Source organism: Notothenia rossii (genome assembly GCF_949606895.1).
Source record: "Notothenia rossii genome assembly, chromosome: 11".
NCBI classification, from domain to species: domain Eukaryota; kingdom Metazoa; phylum Chordata; class Actinopteri; order Perciformes; family Nototheniidae; genus Notothenia; species Notothenia rossii.
The window spans coordinates 13,660,625-13,681,333 of record NC_136910.1 but is presented as its reverse complement, the minus strand read 5'-3'; the positions used below and the strand labels follow the sequence as shown (position 1 = coordinate 13,681,333).

The 20,709-nt window shown below is 41.5% G+C and overlaps 1 protein-coding gene and 1 long non-coding RNA gene across 9 annotated transcripts in view; one reads left to right on the top strand and one right to left on the bottom strand.

Moving 5' to 3' along the window:
- The window catches only part of LOC307023939, a 43,846-nt gene that overhangs the window by 3,331 nt on the left and 19,806 nt on the right, over positions 1-20,709 (bottom strand). For 2 of the 3 annotated variants that reach the window (XR_013803796.1, XR_013803797.1), the window contains exons 2-3: positions 7,953-8,083; positions 7,617-7,859 (exon numbers count right to left, since the gene is read on the bottom strand). This is a non-coding gene — a long non-coding RNA (uncharacterized lncRNA). Of the gene's footprint in view, positions 1-7,616; positions 7,860-7,952; positions 8,084-11,281; positions 11,361-11,446; positions 11,905-20,709 lie in introns of all 3 variants that reach the window. The other variant, XR_013803795.1, reaches the window with a different exon arrangement.
- Positions 263-20,709, top strand: part of pax2b (paired box 2b) — a 32,786-nt gene continuing 12,339 nt past the window's right edge. For 2 of the 6 annotated variants that reach the window (XM_079657640.1, XM_079657638.1), the window contains exons 1-6: positions 263-2,170; positions 3,721-3,886; positions 4,438-4,635; positions 7,777-7,853; positions 7,950-8,069; positions 18,065-18,240. In XM_079657640.1, the coding sequence (XP_079513766.1) occupies positions 2,128-2,170; positions 3,721-3,886; positions 4,438-4,635; positions 7,777-7,853; positions 7,950-8,069; positions 18,065-18,240 (780 nt within the window). In that variant the 5' untranslated portion in view covers positions 263-2,127. Of the gene's footprint in view, positions 2,171-3,720; positions 3,923-4,437; positions 4,636-7,776; positions 8,070-18,064; positions 18,241-20,709 lie in introns of all 6 variants that reach the window. The other 4 variants (XM_079657637.1, XM_079657636.1, XM_079657635.1 and 1 more) reach the window with 4 other exon arrangements.

The following is a 20,709-nucleotide window of genomic DNA, read 5'->3' as shown; positions in this document are numbered from 1 at the left end:
AACTGAGGGAGGGGAAGATGGTGGTGGTGGTGGGGGTCTTATAGGGGGGGAGAGGGAAAAAAGAATGTAGCTTTAAGGGAAATGTGCAGCCGGGTGTGAAATTACAGCCTATAGTGCTACATATTGTACCAGAAGCTCACTCCAAAAACTGTAACAAAAAGAGAAATCATCCCCTAACCTGACCAGGAGGCAGAGCTGTGGCCGTCTGCCCCTAAGATATGCCCCCCCCCCCCCCCCCCCCCCTAAAAAATATGGTCAAAATGTGGCAAGTGCGCGTGCAAGAAACAATAAAAAGGGCATTTAGACAGTCACCTGAAATCATGTATTTTATTTGTGAAATATGATTATATATGATGATGATATTTTATTTGTGACATTGTCACTTCAGAATAACGAACAAATTAATTGAATATTTGTTATATTATTTAATTTGTTAATAGTAACACATATATATATTATTTTATTCGAGTTGCGTTTACTGCTGGCTTATTTGTTTCCCCCTGTGAAAAAACTCTGAGACTTTAAGTGCTTCGAAAATGAAGTTAGTGATATAGGCTATGTATCTGTTGTACTTGATCTAAAGGATCAGATAATAATATGATAAATACAAAAATAAAAATTGATATATTTTGGAATCATTATGTAGTAAATTATTATATTAATTTAATCCAAAACGAAGCATCCTGACTCCACCATAACTCCATAAGGCATTGCTTAGTTAACCTGTATACTGCAGGTTCAGACAAAGTCTTATCTATCGTTTTCAACACATTCCATGGATCTATAGTTCATTGATAAATGTTCCAGGAGAACATTTGTGACCTGTCAGTTTGATCACAAGCACTCAGGTGCACCCCAAGTTTGACTTTTTTGGACTACTTTGATATCGCCTTTACATTTTGAGAAACCATACAGCGCCATCTACAGAAGCTCAGCGGCACTGCGGCAGGTACACCTCCAACCTCCACCTCTGCTCCTATGGACCACTGCAGTCATCACATCATCAGCGACACGGAAACAGGTTTATAGTCTACATTTAAAGACATTAACCAATGGCTTAACAACAAATATATCGAATTTAAGCAGTAAATAATTATATAGACAAATTATTTAGGCCTACTTGAGTTCCAGAGCAGATATGAAGACTGAGGAGGAAAAGCAAAACGAAATAAAAGTAAAAAATTCAAAACAGGATCAAGCTAAATCCAGGTTGTGGGGACACTTACAGAGATAATGTGTATTCCCATGCAGAGACAGGCTGTTAGTCCGTGTAATAAAAAGAAAAAAAGAAACACAAATGTAAAAAATAATCTCTATTTCATTGATTCAAAACTTCCAGTAAGCGAGCATATATTTCACAGCTGTTATGATGTCTAATAAAGTCTGATATTTCTAACTCACAATCCATTCCTTATTTATCTCCCTCCCCTTCCTGCCGGTGTGTCAGACCCACAGACCTCCTCATTTGGACCCCAGGTTTTTTTCTTTTTTTTTTTAACGTTGGCGAATCACAAAGTGTTGGCATCTATTGCCTTTGTCTGACAAGTCATCCATATAAGCAAAAGGGGGGTCTGCAGAGGGGAGGAGAGGGGGAAGAGGAGGGGAGGGTTGCAGCTTTTAGAACCACAGACACAGAGAGAGGCTTCATTCCCAGCCCAAAGATCCAGCACTACGCATCCTGCGCTCAACACAAACCCGGTGTGTGTCAGTGTGTGTGTGTGTGCGCGTTTTCTCCGCCGTTTTCACGCGTGAATCAAGGCCACGAGGATTGAGGACATACCGGGCCCTGGACATCACCGTTTCATTTAAAAACAAACTGTGAGAATTACCTCTACTGCTCACTGAAGGCTTCTGAAGAAGAACAAATAGCGATAAACTAAAACACAGTCCTTCGGTCATGCTGCGCACCTGCCAGACCTCCGCGGCCGGACCGGACTGTTGAAGAAACACCGGGCAACTTTTGGGGGAAGAAGTTGCCGTCAGATCGGTTGTTGAAGCGAGGGGGTGGAGGGGGCAAACTAAGTCCCTCCATCGAGTTGAAGCACCTTTTTTTCTTCACATATTCATCCTTGTTAGGAAGGCGAAACGGCGACTTCAGTTGATTATCTGTCTTTCCTTGGCTATCCAATGGATATTCACTGCAAAGCAGATCCCTTCACCGCGATGCACTGTAAGTAGCACAACCCGAGTTTTTCCGCAGCTTCATCATAATAGGAATATAATATTTCTGCATATTACAAAGGCCTGCAGCAGAGAGCATGTGCAGTGTTGTGTGCCAACACCATTTTGGCGCATTAAAACTGGCTAATAAACGGACATGTAGTAGGCAAACATGAGGATGACAAGAGGAGAAAATAGTCCATCTAATATCTTCTGTGTGCACAGTTCAGAGAATATTCTGCTTAAAAAGATAATAACATGTTAAAATAATATATATGACATTACTTCCGGACACAAAGCAGAGGTGTGCAGAAATTAAAACTTGTCATAGTAAACAAAGCACATGCGCTGGCACGTACTCTGTAATTTACACGTGTATGTGCCTGCAGCTTCCCGCGCAGTGTGTGTGTGTGTATGTGTGTACGCGCGCGTGTGTGTGTGTTCAGGCCTAATAAGTGAGACAGTTACACATCTATTATTCAAATTATTCAAATAACAGCAAGGTGTTCGAGTCCAACCTAAGCTCACATGCTTGTAATTTGGTGAATGTGTGTAAATAATGGATGAGCTCTTCGTTTACTAAATAATATGTAATATGAGTTATCAAAGCTCGTTCAATTATTTAAAATTGCCGTGAAGGGAAAATGAGAGCATGTAACTTAATAGGCATAACATGAGCCGTGGAGCTGCGAGGAAAATATGTGGTCCTTGTTTTGAATGGGAGAAACTTTATTGCACACTCGAATTTGCATTTATTAATTAGTATTGGGAATTTAAATAGCAGTTTTAACACTGACCCACATACTTATGGGTCATTGCAGGTTGGACGTATTGTAGTAATTGTACAAGCTGCACAACAACAGTGTGACAGATGGAAAATAATGTGCAGCATGGGTTAGTGTCCAACACTGGAATTTACACAATTGTTTATTTAAAAAAACATTAATGAAAATACATGATTGTATATAATTTGTCTTGATTAAAAAAATTAAAGATACATAGTTTTGATCATAAGTGGAGGGAAACATACATATCGATATGCAAGGACAAAAACAATAAATATTATCTGCTGCAGTGTCCATTTTAGTTTAAAAAAAAAGAAGTACAAAAATATATACTCATTATAGACACTTGCAGTGTGGTCATCATGTATTTTTTGATTTCTAAATCATTGAAATCATGTTGTACCCAATATTTACTTCGAATTACTGACGAAATAGTATTATTTGTTCTGCATGAAAGGTTTAAGAAAGAAAAACACTTTCTGATTCCAAAATATGTATGTATTTTTTGTATAAACGCATCATTTTCAAACAGGAATATGTATGTGCAGTCCTATTTCATGCACCCTTAAGACTTCTCCATAAATAGCCTGCATGTACAATCTCCTACTCCATAGAAACACAGGAGGTTAACTGACCTTAAAAAAATGTTGGACGCTATTTCACGCAATTTTTGTCTTGACTAATATTACAAAAAAACCTCACCTGTGCCATCCTCTCTGTTACAACGTTATGTAATGTCATGGTTGTGTCTTTGCGGCTGTTGTATCCCACGTAGGGCACGGGGGTGTGAACCAGCTCGGCGGGGTGTTTGTGAACGGCAGACCCCTCCCGGACGTGGTGCGGCAGCGGATCGTGGAGCTGGCCCACCAGGGGGTTCGGCCCTGCGACATCTCCAGACAGCTGCGGGTCAGCCACGGCTGCGTCAGCAAGATCCTGGGCAGGTGGGTGAACACTCTCCGGACAAGCCCTGCAGCCAGGTACACTCTGCGGGGTGCGAGGTGGTGGATGATATGTGCACGATGTTCAGTGGTGGAGGTGGAGGAGAGCTCAACCTGCACAACTCAGAAGCGTTTCTAATTCTGAAATAGGGTTAATTAGATATAACTGGCCCTAAATTATTATATTAACGCTATTTGTGAAGGTCAGTAGAGTTCAGGTGGGCTTCTCCTCCATTTTATTATAAGTGTTTGTTGGAATTATTCAATTTGTATTTACAGAATGACATCCTTGCCGTGTATTTGTGCATGCGTTATGTTTTGCATTTTTAAGAAAAAAAATGTGTTTTATTTGAGACATCATGGGGAAACGAAAACGCATTTTCAAGTTTGATGTTTTGCTGGAGAAAGTTTGAAAAATAAGTAGTTCTCAGTAAAACTCAACAGCATGTGCGTGTCATTGTGTTTAAAGTGCTTTAAAACGCCTATCTCATCGGTATGATTACATCAGAAAAATTGCAAGCTATCTCAATGGAACATATTTGTTATGACTGCAGGTATTACGAGACTGGCAGCATCAAACCCGGTGTGATTGGTGGATCTAAACCTAAAGTGGCCACTCCAAAAGTGGTGGACAAAATCGCAGACTACAAGAGACAAAACCCCACCATGTTTGCTTGGGAGATCAGAGACAGACTGCTGGCGGAGGGCGTCTGCGACAACGACACAGTGCCCAGCGTCTCATCCATTAACAGGTAGGACAACAAATCTAATATAAAGAAAAAAAATTAGAAAAGAGAAAAATCCGATTTTTTTTAATGTTATTTTATTTGGGTTAAATTCCGAGGTGCAGTGTGCTACCCTTTAATAAACAGGTTATTTATCAGATATGCTGAGCGCACCACCCACAGCAGAATATTGTTGGACCAACTTTGTGCTGGCCGCTGCGCCGAGGCTCTGCGGTCTCAGAGGTGCAATTCAATCTTTCAGTCCAAACTCCCTCAACAATCAGCAGTACATCCAGGACTGAGTGAATCTGTCGAGATGAAAACCGATCAATATTCGGTGACCAGATCCCGTGGCACTATAAAGCAGGCCAATTTTCTTTAGCACATCTAATGTGCTGCTGCACACAGAAAGGCAGAGCAACATGGCTCTTCTGCTGCAGGGTTTTATTTTGAAGAATTAAAAGGGTAAACATTATAGGCTGCAATTTGTAAAAATCATGCATCGCAATAAAATACGTAAATATGTTGTAGGCTTGTAGCAATAATAGAAAAAGCATTTAAATCATTTATAAATTAGTCTCCTGATTTAAATCCTTGCATTAAAATTCCAGGTTGCTGTAATTAATATTGATGTTACATTATGAGGATGCTTAAAATCGAGCATCAATTGTGTCTGGGCTGTAAAACGCTTAAATGATAAATGACTAATAACGATATTTAAGTCATTATTTATGCTACAAATCTACAATGTTCTTAAAGAAATTCCTAAAGCAGCACTCTAGTTATAGAGTGGCAGACATATGAGGACCCAGGACACCCCCACCCTCACCCCTCCTCACCCCCCCAGCAGAGATCCCTGGTGATGAACTTTGGTTAAGAGGCACTGTTCCATAGAGCTAGCATCAGCATTACATTTTAATGAGCTGATGGGAGAGCATGGACAGCTCCACACAAGACATCTTTTAAATAGAGAAAAGGCTGAAGAAAATTCATTTCATGCTTCGTGGCTGCTTAAAAAGCCCCATTTAAGAGGGCTCAGACACATGTATGTGATCAATTCAAAATGTACATTAATATCATTAAAAGAGCCCTATAAGTTATTTTTTTCAATTCCAATTAAAGCTTTCTATTTTGGATGTGTGGGGTGGGGGGGCTTATGTGTCTTTGTTTATGTGGGAAATTAAATTGTGAATACAAAGAACTGTAATTCCATCAGCCAAATATGAGAGCTACTTTGAATATCTATTACGGCTTAATGCTGAATGTCTTCTCTTTTTTTCTGAAGATTTCAATGTGTTGCTCTGTGCCTCACACACACAATGGACCACACACACACACACACACACACACACACACACACACACACACACACACACACACACACACACACACACACACACACACACACACACACACACACACACACACACACACACACACACACACACACACACACACACACACACACACACACACACACACACACACACACACACACACACACACACACACACACACACACACACACACACACTTTGATAGCCTGAGGTTAATATTTCAATAGTTTCAATTCATTTCTAAAGGAGCAGTCTGCAAAAAAATGTATCAATGAAAACATCCTTTCTATCACTATAGTAGGCTACTCAAGATCATTTCTAATGCTACATGTTTAAAAAATACATAACAAAAAAAGATAAGTGGCTTAAAATATATAACGAGATCGTTTTTCATTCAGAAGTTTCCTTTGTTTTTGGAGTGTTTTCCAGTTGGATGACTATGGGCCAGTGGTGTGTTTGTGTCACAGATAGTCTGACCTCAGGACTGTTGACAAAAGAGGATGCTCTATTTAAACACCTTTCGCCTGCATGCATTATTAAATGCGACAGAGATAGTGTTGTACTACGAGTCAAGGCCACCACAACCAACAAGTAACGCTACCCTGTTGGTAGCAATAAAAAATAAAAAAGTCCTCAATGGCGCTCGATAGTATTGATTCAGAAGGAAAGCAATTTTAATATTTCTTCAGGGGATTTTCAGCAACAACCAGGTCATTAATTCATTCTCCCAAATTGCTTATTCAATATCAAGAACATGGATACCAAATAAAGTCTTTGAATTTATGTAGCACACACAGAAGTCAAGGGGTCGAATAACTGTTATGGGCAGAAGTGAAAAAAATTAAAACGTCAATATGCGATCTCTGGAATTGCTTGTTGTTAGGTAGCTTTACCTCGAAGGGGATTTTCTTTCTTTTTTTATTTGTGACAGTGCTAGATTTATTCCTCTGAAGCCTGCTGGCATCTACAGTAACATCAATATCCAAATCATCTGATACATTTCTGTATGTGGAGAAAATACAACAGTTATATGGCATTTTTAAATGTTAGCATTGGAGCGGATGATTATTTTCCTTCTGAAATAAAAACATGCAAAAGTACCACATGTGAATTGTGTAAAGAAATCAAGTATAAAAGGCTCCACAGTCCTCACCCAACCTCTGTGTGCTCTAAAATAGCTCTTGTGGCATACATGATGAATAGTTTTAAAGTTTACAAATTATTGTGACAGCTCCCTTTCTCCCCAAGTGCCATTCAGATTAAAGGAATCTAATGCTGGCGTAAGCTTGTGCGAGGCAATAAGGAACTATTGCTTTCCTGTCACATGTAATTTATAGCTTTCTATTTGCATCTGTTTGCCCGTGTGACTAATCCCCAACTTTTTCTCCCCAAGCCCCGATCAATACAACCTCATCCGCATTGGCACATGGGGGCCGCTGTTTCTACAGAGATGTTTGATCTGGGAAGCAAAGGGCTACTCTGGGAATGCGATCGGTCCCAGAGAAACCCCCCCCCCCCCCCCCCACAGTGGGGGAGAGGGGGAGAGCTGATTAGTGTGGGCCAGGTAGAGGCAGTGAAGCTGATCATTGAGGTGAATTGATGTGATTTCATGCTTTGTTTGCAAAATCACTCAGACCAAAAGTGCAATGAAGACTTTTCTCCACACCTCACCTTTAAGGTAGAACCAGTGATCCCTTTTGCGTTACATTTGATAACTTAATCACACCGTATCTCCATAGCAGCTGATGTTAGGGCTACGTTGGGACATCTCCAGGAAGGGTTGAGGTTTTTAGGAAAGCAGCGGTGACATCTGCTCTTCTTTGTTCCCCAGGATCATCCGAACAAAAGTCCAGCAGCCTTTCCATCCGTCTCCTGATGGGTCGTCCCTGACGCCAGGCCATACTATAGGTAAGACTGTAGCACAGGCATTAGCATCACAGAACTTACTCGATGTTGATGTTTTTTATTTTAAATGCAAGCTAATGCTAACTGTCCTTCCCACAGTACCGAGCCAAGCCTCTCCGCCTGTAACCAGCGCCTCCAACGACCCAGCGGGATCATACTCCATCAACGGGATTCTGGGTATCCCCCGATCCAACGGCGAAAAGAGGAAAAGAGATGAAGGTAAGACCTTTTTTCTGTCGAGATGAGAAAAGATATAAAATCAGTTTAGGGTTAGAATGCATCAAATATCTCAGATCCTACACAAAAAAAAAAGCAACACATTTTTCTCTGTGCAGCTTTATACTATAAAACCCACTTTGCTGAACTTGCAATTACAGCATTAAAACCTGCTTCAGTTCCATTAGATGACCCTTATAAAACACCTAAGTCTGAACTCTGATACACCGCTGTGTCAATCTGCCAAGGAGTCTTTTGATTTGAAGACACGACCTCCGCTGTTGTCTCCTGCAATTAATCTTTATGGAAGTGATTAAAGGGCTTTAGATAATTACATGTCAAGATGATGTAGCCAACCACCCAGGTCAGTCAAGAAAGCCGCTGCAGCTCGGTGGAGGGCTTTTTTTCCCCCTCTCCCTTTAACAAAAGTGGCTCCACTTCAGCTGCTGAAGTAGTAGGTTAGTGGATATAAGGGGGCCTGAGGCGATATAGATTATTGGTTCTGTAAGCAATAGGCTTCCTTAATGTCACTACATAAGTCTGATGAGAATAGCTAAACAGATGCACTCATGTTGCAAAGCGTGTTCGGGTACGGAGGGATGATGTGGCTGCTGAAAAGGGGCAGTTATCTCAAACAGGGTGGGGAATGAGTGCCTTATTTCTGCAGTGCTCCAGAATGAGAGCTAATCAGAGCACGGCAGCAGTTTACATAGCGTCTTCTTTGTTATGGCGTTTGTCGAGAAGCACGGGGGTTTGCGGGATATTGAGTGGAATTGATGTTTTATGTGCGTGCAGGGAGGGAGGGATGACTAATGACCTGTCAGAGGTAGATTTCCTGGCAAAGATATAAAAACCAGCATGACGTGGACATGGCAAATGACATAATCAAGTCCTCCCCTGTAAGAGATGCAATCGTGGAGGCATAATGCAAACGTCTGGTATTTTCAAGGGTTCATTCTCAGTCGTTCGAGGACCTCTCATATTAACCAGGGTGTAATGTCTAGTCCCTGAATGATAGAACGCACACATTTCTATGCAGATTGCTACTGAAGGGCAAAGAGGTATTAAAGGGCATGGAGGGGAATACGGTGTGTGTGTGTGTGTGTGTGTGTGTGTGTGTGTGTGTGTGTGTGTGTGTGTGTGTGTGTGTGTGTGTGTGTGTGTGTGTGTGTGTGTGTGTGTGTGTGTGTGTGTGTGTGTGTGTGTGTGTGTGTGTGTGTGTGTGTGTGTGTGTGTGTGGGGAGGAGAACCTGTTTTGTGGAGGTCTTCCAGGTGACAGCGCCATGTTTCTACGGCTATTCAGTCTCGAATGATTCCCCTGATGTGCTGCCATTTCTGTGATTTAGGTGCTCGGCCAGCATTACGATGAAAGAGAAGAAAGCTCTGCGTGTGTGTGTGTGTGTGCGCGTGCGTGCGTGCGATAATGTGCGTCAGGGTAGAACTTGTACTGAGGGTGACGGAGGGAGCTGTGGTTCTTATATACTCTCTCTATGGCCAACTGCTGCCTACCTGCAACCATGGGGTCAGGGATACTTTATCTTTCCAAAACATAAACCCCAGGCCTTGGCCGCACACACACGGCTGCAGAAGCAATGTCTCGCCTGGAGCCACAGTTTGTGAGAATAGTATATTACATAGGATGTTACCCTGTAGACACTATTGTCCTGTTGCTGTTCTCTTAAAGTGCACATTGCCCCCCAAAAAGAAAAGACCCTGAATCTGACAATTTTGCAGCAGTTAGGCTTCCTGTGAGAAAGGGTCGTAGCCGTTATTGTGTCCTATCTTGTGAGGTTTTTGCTAACATTAGTAACTTTACATTTTAGCGAAAATGTTAGTATCTGGAGTGTATATAGACTGTATTATTATATTCTGGGATGTATTTATGTAAGAAAATCATTACGGATGCCACATTTTGCGATAGATTGCATCATCTTTTTTTGTTTTTCCCATTCACTCACAAGGCAGGCATTAACTCATGCATTATTTCTGTAACATTTACATTTTCAGAAACAAGACATTTAGTGATGAGAAGTAAATTATAGTGCACTTGAATATTGCTATATTATATTTTGTGATACTGTATCAATTCTCAAAAACACGACTGCTTTACAGTTAAACTGTTAAAACTCAAGGGTTTGTGGCGGACAGCGGCACAAAAAGTAAACGGACAGTGATTATTGCAAATGCATATCCCACCGTTTCGTTAATACTGTAACATTTTGCATCGTTAATAGAATGGGGATATATTTCATTATAACCCCTATATCATGGTACAAATCATTTTTGCCAGATTCTTGCCACAAGAAAGCCCTAAAATATCATGAGAAATGTCTGGAAATGATCAAATGCTGTAGCCGTAGGCCTACTGGTTAGTGTTTTTCTCAACCAACGGTAAACAATCCCGAGAATCTACAAATAACCCTTAGCATCTAAAAAATCCTGGCACTGAAATCAAACACATAGAAGTAAAAAGCATGTCCTTGGAGCTTTCAGGGTGTTTCGTGCTCATTTTTGGGTTACAGCAGTTTTTTTCTAGCTGAGATCTGTGCTTCAATGTTGCCTTGTTTGCTATTCAGAAGTATTTTGCTTCTCTCAGTATGCAGTAGTCTATAGTCAGTTAATGCTTGGATTACATTTCCTCACAGCACAGTAGCTTGCCTGAGCCCTATTTAACTCGGTAAGCCTCATGATGATTGTGGCACAAGCAGTCATTATCAAGGGTTGAAAACATGAAGAAAAATGAGGCGAAGGAAAAGGAGGGTAGGGGTTACGTAGGGGAGGGCTGTGTGCAACACACGCCCCGCTGAAATGGATTGGCTGTGTGGCTCTGAGTATTTGTTTTAGGCAGTAGCTGTGGCTCTCTGCCAAGCAGGCGGACAGCTCCTAAGTTTCCAAGTCAGCAGTGCCCTTAAAAAAAGGTCCCCCATTACAGGAGGGATGTAGCGATAATGTAGTGTGACACACGTTATGTACACTGGGTCTCGGCAAGAGGAGCTTCAGGGACACAGGTGTCATAAGAGCCATTAATCTGCTATTGTCACGTGTTATTGCAAATTAAAAGTAGCATGTTACACTTGGCAGCCATTGTTGCGGGCGGACGGACAGAGCGGGGGAGAGCAAGGGAGAGACCCCTGGAGATGGTGACCACGGCTGTCCGCACCTTTTACAAAGTGACATATATTAGAATTTGCAATTCTGCAGAGAAAAGCCATTACCTCGCAGATTAACATCCGAGCGTCCCAGCTCCTCCACCCCCACTGCTGCTGTAGGCTCCAGAAAAGACAAAAGGAGAAGCTGCTCCTCTCAGGGTCAAATACAAATCTGTCATACAGTATCTGATGTTTAAGTACAAATCTGCTTTCAAGCATGTTTTTGTTCACCTTTCTTGTTATTAGTGCACGTTTGAGTGAGCTGAATTGACCTGAGCAGACAGCTCTGGAGGTCTGTTGAGAACACGCAGCGTCCATGAAGTGTGTCCGGTCTTTCAAAGTCATATCACACGTTCTTTCAGGGCGACCCACACAAATTGCACAATCAGGCCTGTAGATGATTCTTAATTTCAACCATTCTGGTCGCTTTCTTGCTTTGTGTGGGGCTTTCTTACTTGATTTATGAGCGAAATAGCGAGAGAGAAATTTTATGATAAGATGATCATCATACATTTCAAAAGGCAACAACAATAGCCAGTGGCAGTGAGAATGGATGTGATTCCGTGCTTCAGTAGCTGTTGAATTAATTATTTCTCATCTCTGAGCGTCATGAGGACTGAACCGATGTGTGTGGATGGAGATGAGTGATGGAGCGGGCCTCCGTCACACCCTGCTCTGTGTATCAGCATCTGTTATGGGGGAGAGGGAGAATCAACACAGGAACTCAGAGCGCAGCAAAATGTCAGCACCTAAGAGTGCAACCTTCAAATTAGATTAATAAATCTTTAAAAAAATTAAATCAGGACATAAAAGAAAATTGAGCATTGTCGTAAGACATTAAACAATCTTTCCAAAATGTTCATCTCAGAATATTAAGAAGGATCAGACACAAGGCTGCAAGTGAGGAATATTTAAAATACTTTCATTTATTTTTTGGCTTATTAATTATCAGAAAGACTTTTTGTTTGACCAACAGCCAAAAATCCCATCGCTTTGAATTTCAAAATGATATAAACTGTGAAAAAGCAGAATTTTCACACATCTAATTAGATGCATACAGAGAATACTTGGCCTTTTTTCGGTTAATCGATTATCAAACTTGTATTTGATTAATTTTCCATCGATACAATATTCAATTCATCATCCCATCCCTTTGAAACACTCATCACAGATCTTTAGTGATGCAGAACAAACATATCACAGTGTTTTAATTTATGTTTACATAATCACAGCATTCAATTAGACAAAACTAAATGCAGCTGAGTTCATCAAATTTGTTTTAATTTGATTTCATTTAGCTGTGAATTGAATCAGGCGGGAAATTATAGAGGTGTATTATTGCGAAATGCATAGCAATGCGTTAAGGGAACCAGAGCGTATGTATGTCGACATGTTATTTAAACAAGGAGCAGACAGAGGGGGGGGGGTAAGCTCATTCATCTGAGGGGGGGCTCATGACCTCAAGGTGCCAGCTCACCTCCCAGTGCCTCCAACAGGAACTTAAATAACTATTTAAATTGCGGGAAAAGTTGACACTTTTATTCTGAAATCATAATTTTCTTCTATAAAAATGCAGGCTATTATTGAGGCTACTATTTAAACTCATCCTGCCCTTCATTCATGACATGTGATGTGTTTTTGTTTGGCGGGCAGTCACTCAGACGCACTCTCAGTCTCAAGAGTCGCGTTGGCAAAAGAGTCCTGCTAGGGGTCGCGACCTCTGGGTGCCAAACCCGCAGAGAGGAGTCTGCTTTATAGAGCCGGTTATCTGATCTGATAAAAGCGGCTCCCTCGTTACCAGAGTGTTAATACAGACTGATGTCAAGATGAATACACTCAACTCCTGCGATGATCAATAAACGACCGCAGAGCGGGACAAGCGTGTAACGCACCAACAAAGCCACTGTGGTCAAAGATTAGTATCACCGCCACATAATGGGCTCATTTGGAAATGTCCAAATAGTGGATCTGACTTCTTGTAGGGTGATTATGGACTCTTAACAGCAACTCAAAACATTTACAAATATTGCAGTTTGAAATGAATTATTTGTAATTGAATATGCATAAGTACAATTTGAAAGAAAACACAATTTTTAACGTATCAATAAGGAATTATTGCACAAAACTACACACATCTGCTTCATTTGGTCTTTTCTTTTATTCAATTAAAAACTTTTTGATTTTTAATGGCTCATTTTTAGGGATGTTAAAAAAAATAATACTTTGTAACTTCCATTGCTATGGTTACAACAATATCAACATGGTTAAGGTTAGGGAAAGTCGACAGCTTGAGGAAATAGAGAGTTTTGTTATCACTTTGTGGCTCTATAATAATAAAAAATAATGTTGTAATTGATCCTTATATACATTCATAAGGCACTTTAAAAAAACAGCGGCTTCACAATTAATGTTAAAAAGGCATAATAGTAGTCTTACACAGCATGTAAACATATATAACACTTTCTTCTTTTCTCCCGATTGAGTTTTAATTCCTACAAACGCTAGAGGGCTTTGTCACTTTGACGCATCTACATGGCCATTGATGATTTAGCTCTTCTTGGGAGGACGGTTTAGAAAAAACATTAAAGATGCATAAACTTGATTTACTCTCCAGGAAGTTTAATTGCGCGGCTACATAAACGCTCTAAAATGTCACGAGAATCATCTTCATCACCAAAACACAGTCATCGCTGATTTGTCAGAGGGGAGTCAGTGGCTGGGAGGGCAGATGGGACTGTCCCCGGTGTGAGTGGGAGGAAGAGCATGTAGGTTGACCCAGGATGGTTTGTCTTGTGTGTGGGAAGTGTATTCCACTGTGGTGAATGACAAATATGGTGGGAGGGATATTGATCAGGTGTTGTGTCTCGAGCCGGCTGATGGAAAGTAATTAATGACTCTATTTGCTTCGGTTGCAAAGAGAACAATTGAGTTTGATAAAGTGACAAGCAGCAGCTTAGGTGAGGGCCAGAAAACATGCTGAATATTCACCTGAATGGACCAAAGTCAGACCAGGGAAAATCAGATAGGTTGTTGTCTTCTTTCTGATGAGGCAGCTTCGTTAACCTCTTTAAAGGAACAGTTCAACCAATTGGTTTCCTCCCAAGAGTTGAATGCGTCATATGCAATAAATTAACAGAGTCAGGATTGCTTAGTTTAGCATAGAGACTAGAAAAAGGAGGGAAAGCTGAGATTTGTTTACCAACACTGACTAGCTGTTAACCTATTTTCAATCTCTATGTTAAGCTAAGCTAAACATCCCCTTCATGTAGCTTCATGCCAAAATGAGAGTGGTATTGATCTTCAAATCAAAACCTCACCAAATAAGTAGGCTACTGTAATGTAGGCCTTTTCCCAAAATGTCAAACTATTCTTTTGCATTGCATACGTCTAATCTAGACAACAAAGTGAGATATTTTTAAGTGTTTAAGAAACGCCAACTTAAAGTCAGCAAAATGTGGAGTTACATGTTTTGTACTGGAGAGTAACGTACTGTCATACAGTTTGGGAAATGTTATACCCCATGCATATAAGGAGCTGACAACATTTGGGGGGGAAATATTGCTTGTTTTGGAAGCTAAACAACAATTCAGATAACACTGAGGTTTAAATGATTGTTATGCACCATCTAACTTTTTGGATCCAATACCGATACCTTTAGTCACGGAATCTGCCCACACGTACAACCATTGATTTATTTTACCAATATTATAATCTATATACAGTGGGGCAAAAAAGTATTTAGTCAGCCACCAATTGTGCAAGTTCTCCCACTTAAAAAGATGAGAGGCCTGTAATTTTCATCCTAGCTATACCTCAACGATGAGAGACAAAATGAGGAAAAAAAAAAATCCAGCAAATCACATTGTCTGATTTTTAAAGAATTTATTTGCAAATTATGGTGTAAAATAAGTATTTGGTCACCTACAAACAAACAAGATTTCTGGCTCTCACAGACCTGTAACTTCTTCTTTAAGAGCCTCCTCTGTCCTCCACTTGTTAACTGTATTAATGGCACCTGTTTGAACTCGTTATCAGTATAAAAGACACCTGTCCACAACCTCAAACAGTCACACTCCAAACTCCACTATGGCCAAGACCAAAGAGCTGTCAAAGGACACCAGAAACAAAATTGTAGACCTGCACCAGGCTGGGAAGACTGAATCTGCAATAGGTAAGCAGCTTGGTCTGAATAAATCAACTGTGGGAGCAATTATTGGAAAATGGAAGACATACAAGACCACTGATAATCTCCCTCAATCGGGGGCTCCACGCAAGATCTCACCCCGTGGGGTCAAAATGATCACAAGAACGGTGAGCAAAAATCCCAGAACCACACGGGGGGACCTAGTCAATGACCTGCAGAGAGCTGGGACCAAAGTAACAAAGGCTACCATCAGTAACACGCTACGCCACCAGGGACTCAAATCATGCAGTGCCAGACGTGTCCCCCTGCTTAAGCCAGTACATGTCCAGGCCCGTCTGAAGTTTTCTAGAGAGCATTTAGATGATCCAGAAGAGGATTGGGAGAATGTCATATGGTCAGATGAAACCAAAATATAACTTTTTGGTAAAAACTCAACTTCACGTGTTTGGGGGAGAAAGAATGCTGAGTGGCATCCAAAGAACACCATACCTACTGTGAAACATGGGGGTGGAAACATCATGCTTTGGGGCTGTTTTTCTGCAAAGGGACCAGGACGACTGATCCGTGTAAAGGAAAGAATGAATGGGGCCATGTATCGTGAGATTTTGAGTGACAACCTCCTTCCATCAGCAAGGGCATTGAAGATGAAACGTGGCTGGGTCTTTCAGCATGACAATGATCCCAAACACACCGCCCGGGCAACGAAGGAGTGGCTTCGTAAGAAGCATTTCAAGGTCCTGGAGTGGCCTAGCCAGTCTCCAGATCTCAACCCCATAGAAAATCTTCGGAGGGAGTTGAAAGTCCGTGTTGCCCAGCGACAGCCCCAAAACATCACTGCTCTAGAGGAGATCTGCATGGAGGAATGGGCCAAAATACCAGCTACAGTGTGTGAAAACCTTGTGAAGACTTACAGAAAACGTTTGACCTCTGTCATTGCCAACAAAGGGTATATAACAAAGTATTGAGATTAACTTTTGTTATTGAGAAAATACTTATTTTCCACCATAATTTGCAAATAAATTCTTTAAAAATCAGACAATGTGATTTTCTGTATTTTTTTTTCTCATTTTGTCTCTCATAGTTGAGGTATACCTAGGATGAAAATTACAGGCCTCTCTCATATTTTTAAGTGGGAGAACTTGCACAATTGGTGGCTGACTAAATACTTTTTTGCCCCCCTGTATCTAACCTGTTTGGCTTACCCTTATGTAAGGTATAACAAATACAGGGATTGCTGTGCCGCTAAAAACAGATTTGATCCGTATAATGACGCCGACAAACCAACAAAACCTAGCGTGGATTGGTCATATCATTGCGAAAAAAACAACTAACAACAAAAGAATAGTAGATGTACTAACACTGATAACAATTCAACATGTCAGACATCACTTGTTAATAAAACCTCTATTCACCAGTGCAGTGAAAATAGAATAAATAGTTAACAAGGTACTGTTAGCAAACTCGTGATATTTATTGCTTGACATTTTCGCAGCCATCAGCACAATTTCAGGTCACACACGCTCACACCCCCTCTCACACACACTTTTATAGCTCCTGATAGTCGGGTTCATCCTCTGGCCTCAGCCGGTGAAAAAAGGTCAAGCAGCGGAATAGAATGGCAATAACCCTCCCAAATGGTACTATCACACAGACATGATTGATCAATTGAATTCCGTGGCAGAGAAAAATGTGGGATTAAGTAGAGTATTATACGCGCAATGAGTTGAGGCATGATGTTCATTTCAAGTTCATTTCAGCTCCCTCTTGCCACCAGATCAGGCAATCAATAGGGGCCTTGCATATCATATATCACCACTCTCCCACTGAGGGGAGAACATAATCTGCCGCAAATTTAGAATGACAGATTTGTAAGGGAGCTGAAGCTATCTGGGATCCAGGGAGGAGACCTACAGACACTGCAGCCAGGAGAGGTGGGGGGGGGGGGGGGGGGGGGGGCGGAGGGAGGGAGGGAGAGAGAGAAAAAGGGGAGGGCGGTAGGCTAGGATGGTCTGTAAAGGCTTTAAAGCGTCGCACACAAGTGACAACAGGAAAAGCTAAGGCATCCTTCTCCCAACAGTCGGGTAATCAGGTCAGGAGTCAGGAGAACATTCCTGTGTTTGGAGAGCGGGATGATTGAACCAGACTGTACGGTTTTATTCAGCCTCTTGTCCCCGCCGCTGTTTATAAATGGAACCACCACACTCGCAGAGAATGAAAGCAGTATTGAATTGTGAAAGGGAAATTGTGGTTTAAAAAAAAAAAACTGCTCTTTATTTCAGCGAGCATCAAAAGGGTTCTGGGGAGGAATCAAAGGAAGGGGGGAAAAAGACACTATCATGGGCTGGCTGCTTCTGCTGCTGCTGCTGCTGCTGCCGCTGCTGCTGCTATCATTAGTATACATGCTTGCCACAACATGTATATATTTGCAAGCGATGGTAATCCATCAATTACCAGAGGGCTTTCAGATCATGATGGTGTCACTCCCGTGGCAGGGGGTGCAGGGGAAAAACCTGTGTGATGTAGCCAGTGGCTCACTACAGCCATTAAAGAGTGGAAAAACCTGCACTCCATCCCTTTCTGTCCTCCTCAGATCCCCCACAGAGGTGGTACAGAAAATACATGAGGAGAATATAAAGTGCATAGCTTGAAGTAAAAGGCCAGCTTCCCGGGGTCAGTCTCTCGATTGTTGCTCTTTCTTCTTGTAGATGGTTCAGATGGTTCTGGCCCACACAGTGATTCTCAGGGTAGTGTGGAGAGTTTACGGAAACACCTTAGGGCAGATGCCTTCACCCAGCAGCAGCTGGAAGCGCTGGACCGGGTCTTTGAACGCCCCTCGTACCCTGACCACTTCCCTACATCGGAGCACATCAAACCCGAACAGGTTAGTAGCACTGCAAGTCACCACTTCAAGTACACACACACATTGTGCATGTGATGCTGATTCAAGCACAACAACAAAAAACCCACCTTTGTCACAAATATTCCCATACTCAGAAAGCTAATTAAACAAACGTCTGAGATGTCCAAGCATTGGATTAAAACCAAGCATGTATAATGCTGGAGGGATCACCTGGAAAACTCCCACACATTATTGATTTTGAGAGGAAAAACACATTCCTTGTATCCCCTATAATTGAGAATAACAGTAAGGCAACATGAAATTAATCAATACTGAGGTTTTTTCTCAATGTTATGCTGTGTTATTCAGCTGCTGCTTCTTGCCTTTGTTGTTTATTTTCCAACTCTGTGTCATATCTTGATGTTTAATGACTGACGCAGTCTCCAAGGCTGCTTTGATTGTTTTCATGAATTTGATGTATGAAAGCATGTATTCCCTCTCCTTCCTTCTGATATTAAAACCACACTCGCCATCCATCCTCATTTCTAAAATTAAGAGGCATTTGGGGACCAGCCACCCCCCACTCCAAAACGACAGCCAGAAACCACCGCTTATTAAATGCTCTGGGCTTATTACAATGGATAACCTTTATTTACTTTCATTATACTATTAAACAACAAGAGACTATTAATTTCTCCCACCGTACTACAAGTCGGACCCATAAAGCAAAAGCAGTCGCCTAATTGAGTTCATTTTAATTTCTCTCCAATCGGGGCGAATTACGCAGGTGATAAATCAGTGGGACAGGCCTCACCTCCAGAAGAGGGCCTAATTTGCAGCTAATTACAAAACTGATTTCTACTGGAAGATCAATACCAAAACGAATTGGAAATGACTTGCAATCACAAAGAGCGTCAGGGAGAGTATTAAAAGGCAGAGAGAAAAAGGGTTAGACCAAAAAAAGGGAGCAAGTGAGAGAAAAAAAGAAAAAAGGAGGCCAGGAACAGTCGAGAAAAATCAGGTTTAATTTAATGCAATATTAATCAGAGCACTTTCCCTTTCATGGGTGCCTCACGTTTTTTTTCGTGGCCCTATTAGCCAGTGTCTGGGTTCTGTAGCGGGCATTAAAAACCCATTCTGGAGATGCAAAACTCAATGGATTCACCCCTCCCACACTTCTGCTAGCCATTTGGTCATCCCTTTCAGACCTGTCTTTTCAGTTTTCCCCCTTCTGCCCTTTATCTGCATGATAAAACGTCTGTTTGGCGTCTGAAGCCTCAGAGAATAGAGGAAAACATCCGACATTGTGCCAGTGAACAGTTGTAGCAGACAATTAGAGTTTATCGGTGATAGTAGCAGACAAGAGCAGGGTCACGGGCGTCCCCCTGTGGGAGCGCGGCCCACTGAGCCACTCAGGCTCACACTGGGCTCTGGACAAACATTGTCAACACTCAAGACTCCGGAAGTCTCATCTCATTAAAAAAAACTTCTAACATCTGCCACGAGTGTCTTTTAGTGGATTTACAAAAAGAAACAATGAGGGACAAGCCGACAGATTCATTTTAGATTGAGGCAAATGTGTTTCATTGCAACACAATTACAAAAAGAGACATTTGGATTTATTTGCATTCAGACATTCTACTCAGGATATTAAAAAGCCAGGCACTTGTTTCTGGGTAGTTCTCATTAAATGCCTGGTCAGATCCATAGGTTTGTTTACATTCACTTTTGAATAACTCACAATTAAGGCTTTCAGCAGAAATTGAGAAGTTCACTTTATTTGTTAAAAGGAAAGAAGGACCCGTCAAAAGAAAAGAAATGTAAAAAAGTACATTTTATAAGAATGGTTTTGGTATTCCTGTAACTTGGGTATCAAATTGGACTTTTGAATGATACGTTTTTTTCCTCTAAAATGTCAAGGTTTTGTAAACTTTTGTAAAAAAGCAGCACAAACGACACCCACCAACGTTAAAGGGGGTTCAGATCAAATGTTCAGAGGCCGAGATCGAAAGACAGACACATTACTTGCATTGCTCGCATTACAAATACAGTGTTTTGTTTGTGATTTGGGTGAACTACTCCTTTATTCAACCTCTGAACGCACACAAGAGGCAAACACTCAAACAGCTAAATGGTCACAAAAAGTGCAAGTTTTACAAGTGATTCTATTCAGAGATAAGAGGTAATGAAATTTAAAAAAAGGTGGTTTAGACTCCAAATTATAAGCAAAAAGGTGAATAGTGTCTCTGAAACAGGGCCACATGGTGAGCCTGTAACAAAGCAGAACTGCTTTCTCCCTTGGCTGATCAGGGGAAGGACTGCAGTCAAGCACAAAGGGCCAGCTGACGCCTTGGCTTTTCACTCATCTCAAAATCCCACTTCCTCTCAGACAATACCAAAATACATTCATGATATGCTTGAACTGCCACCCTGCAGCTTGAACACACACACACACACACACACACACACACACACACACACACACACACACACACACACACACACACACAC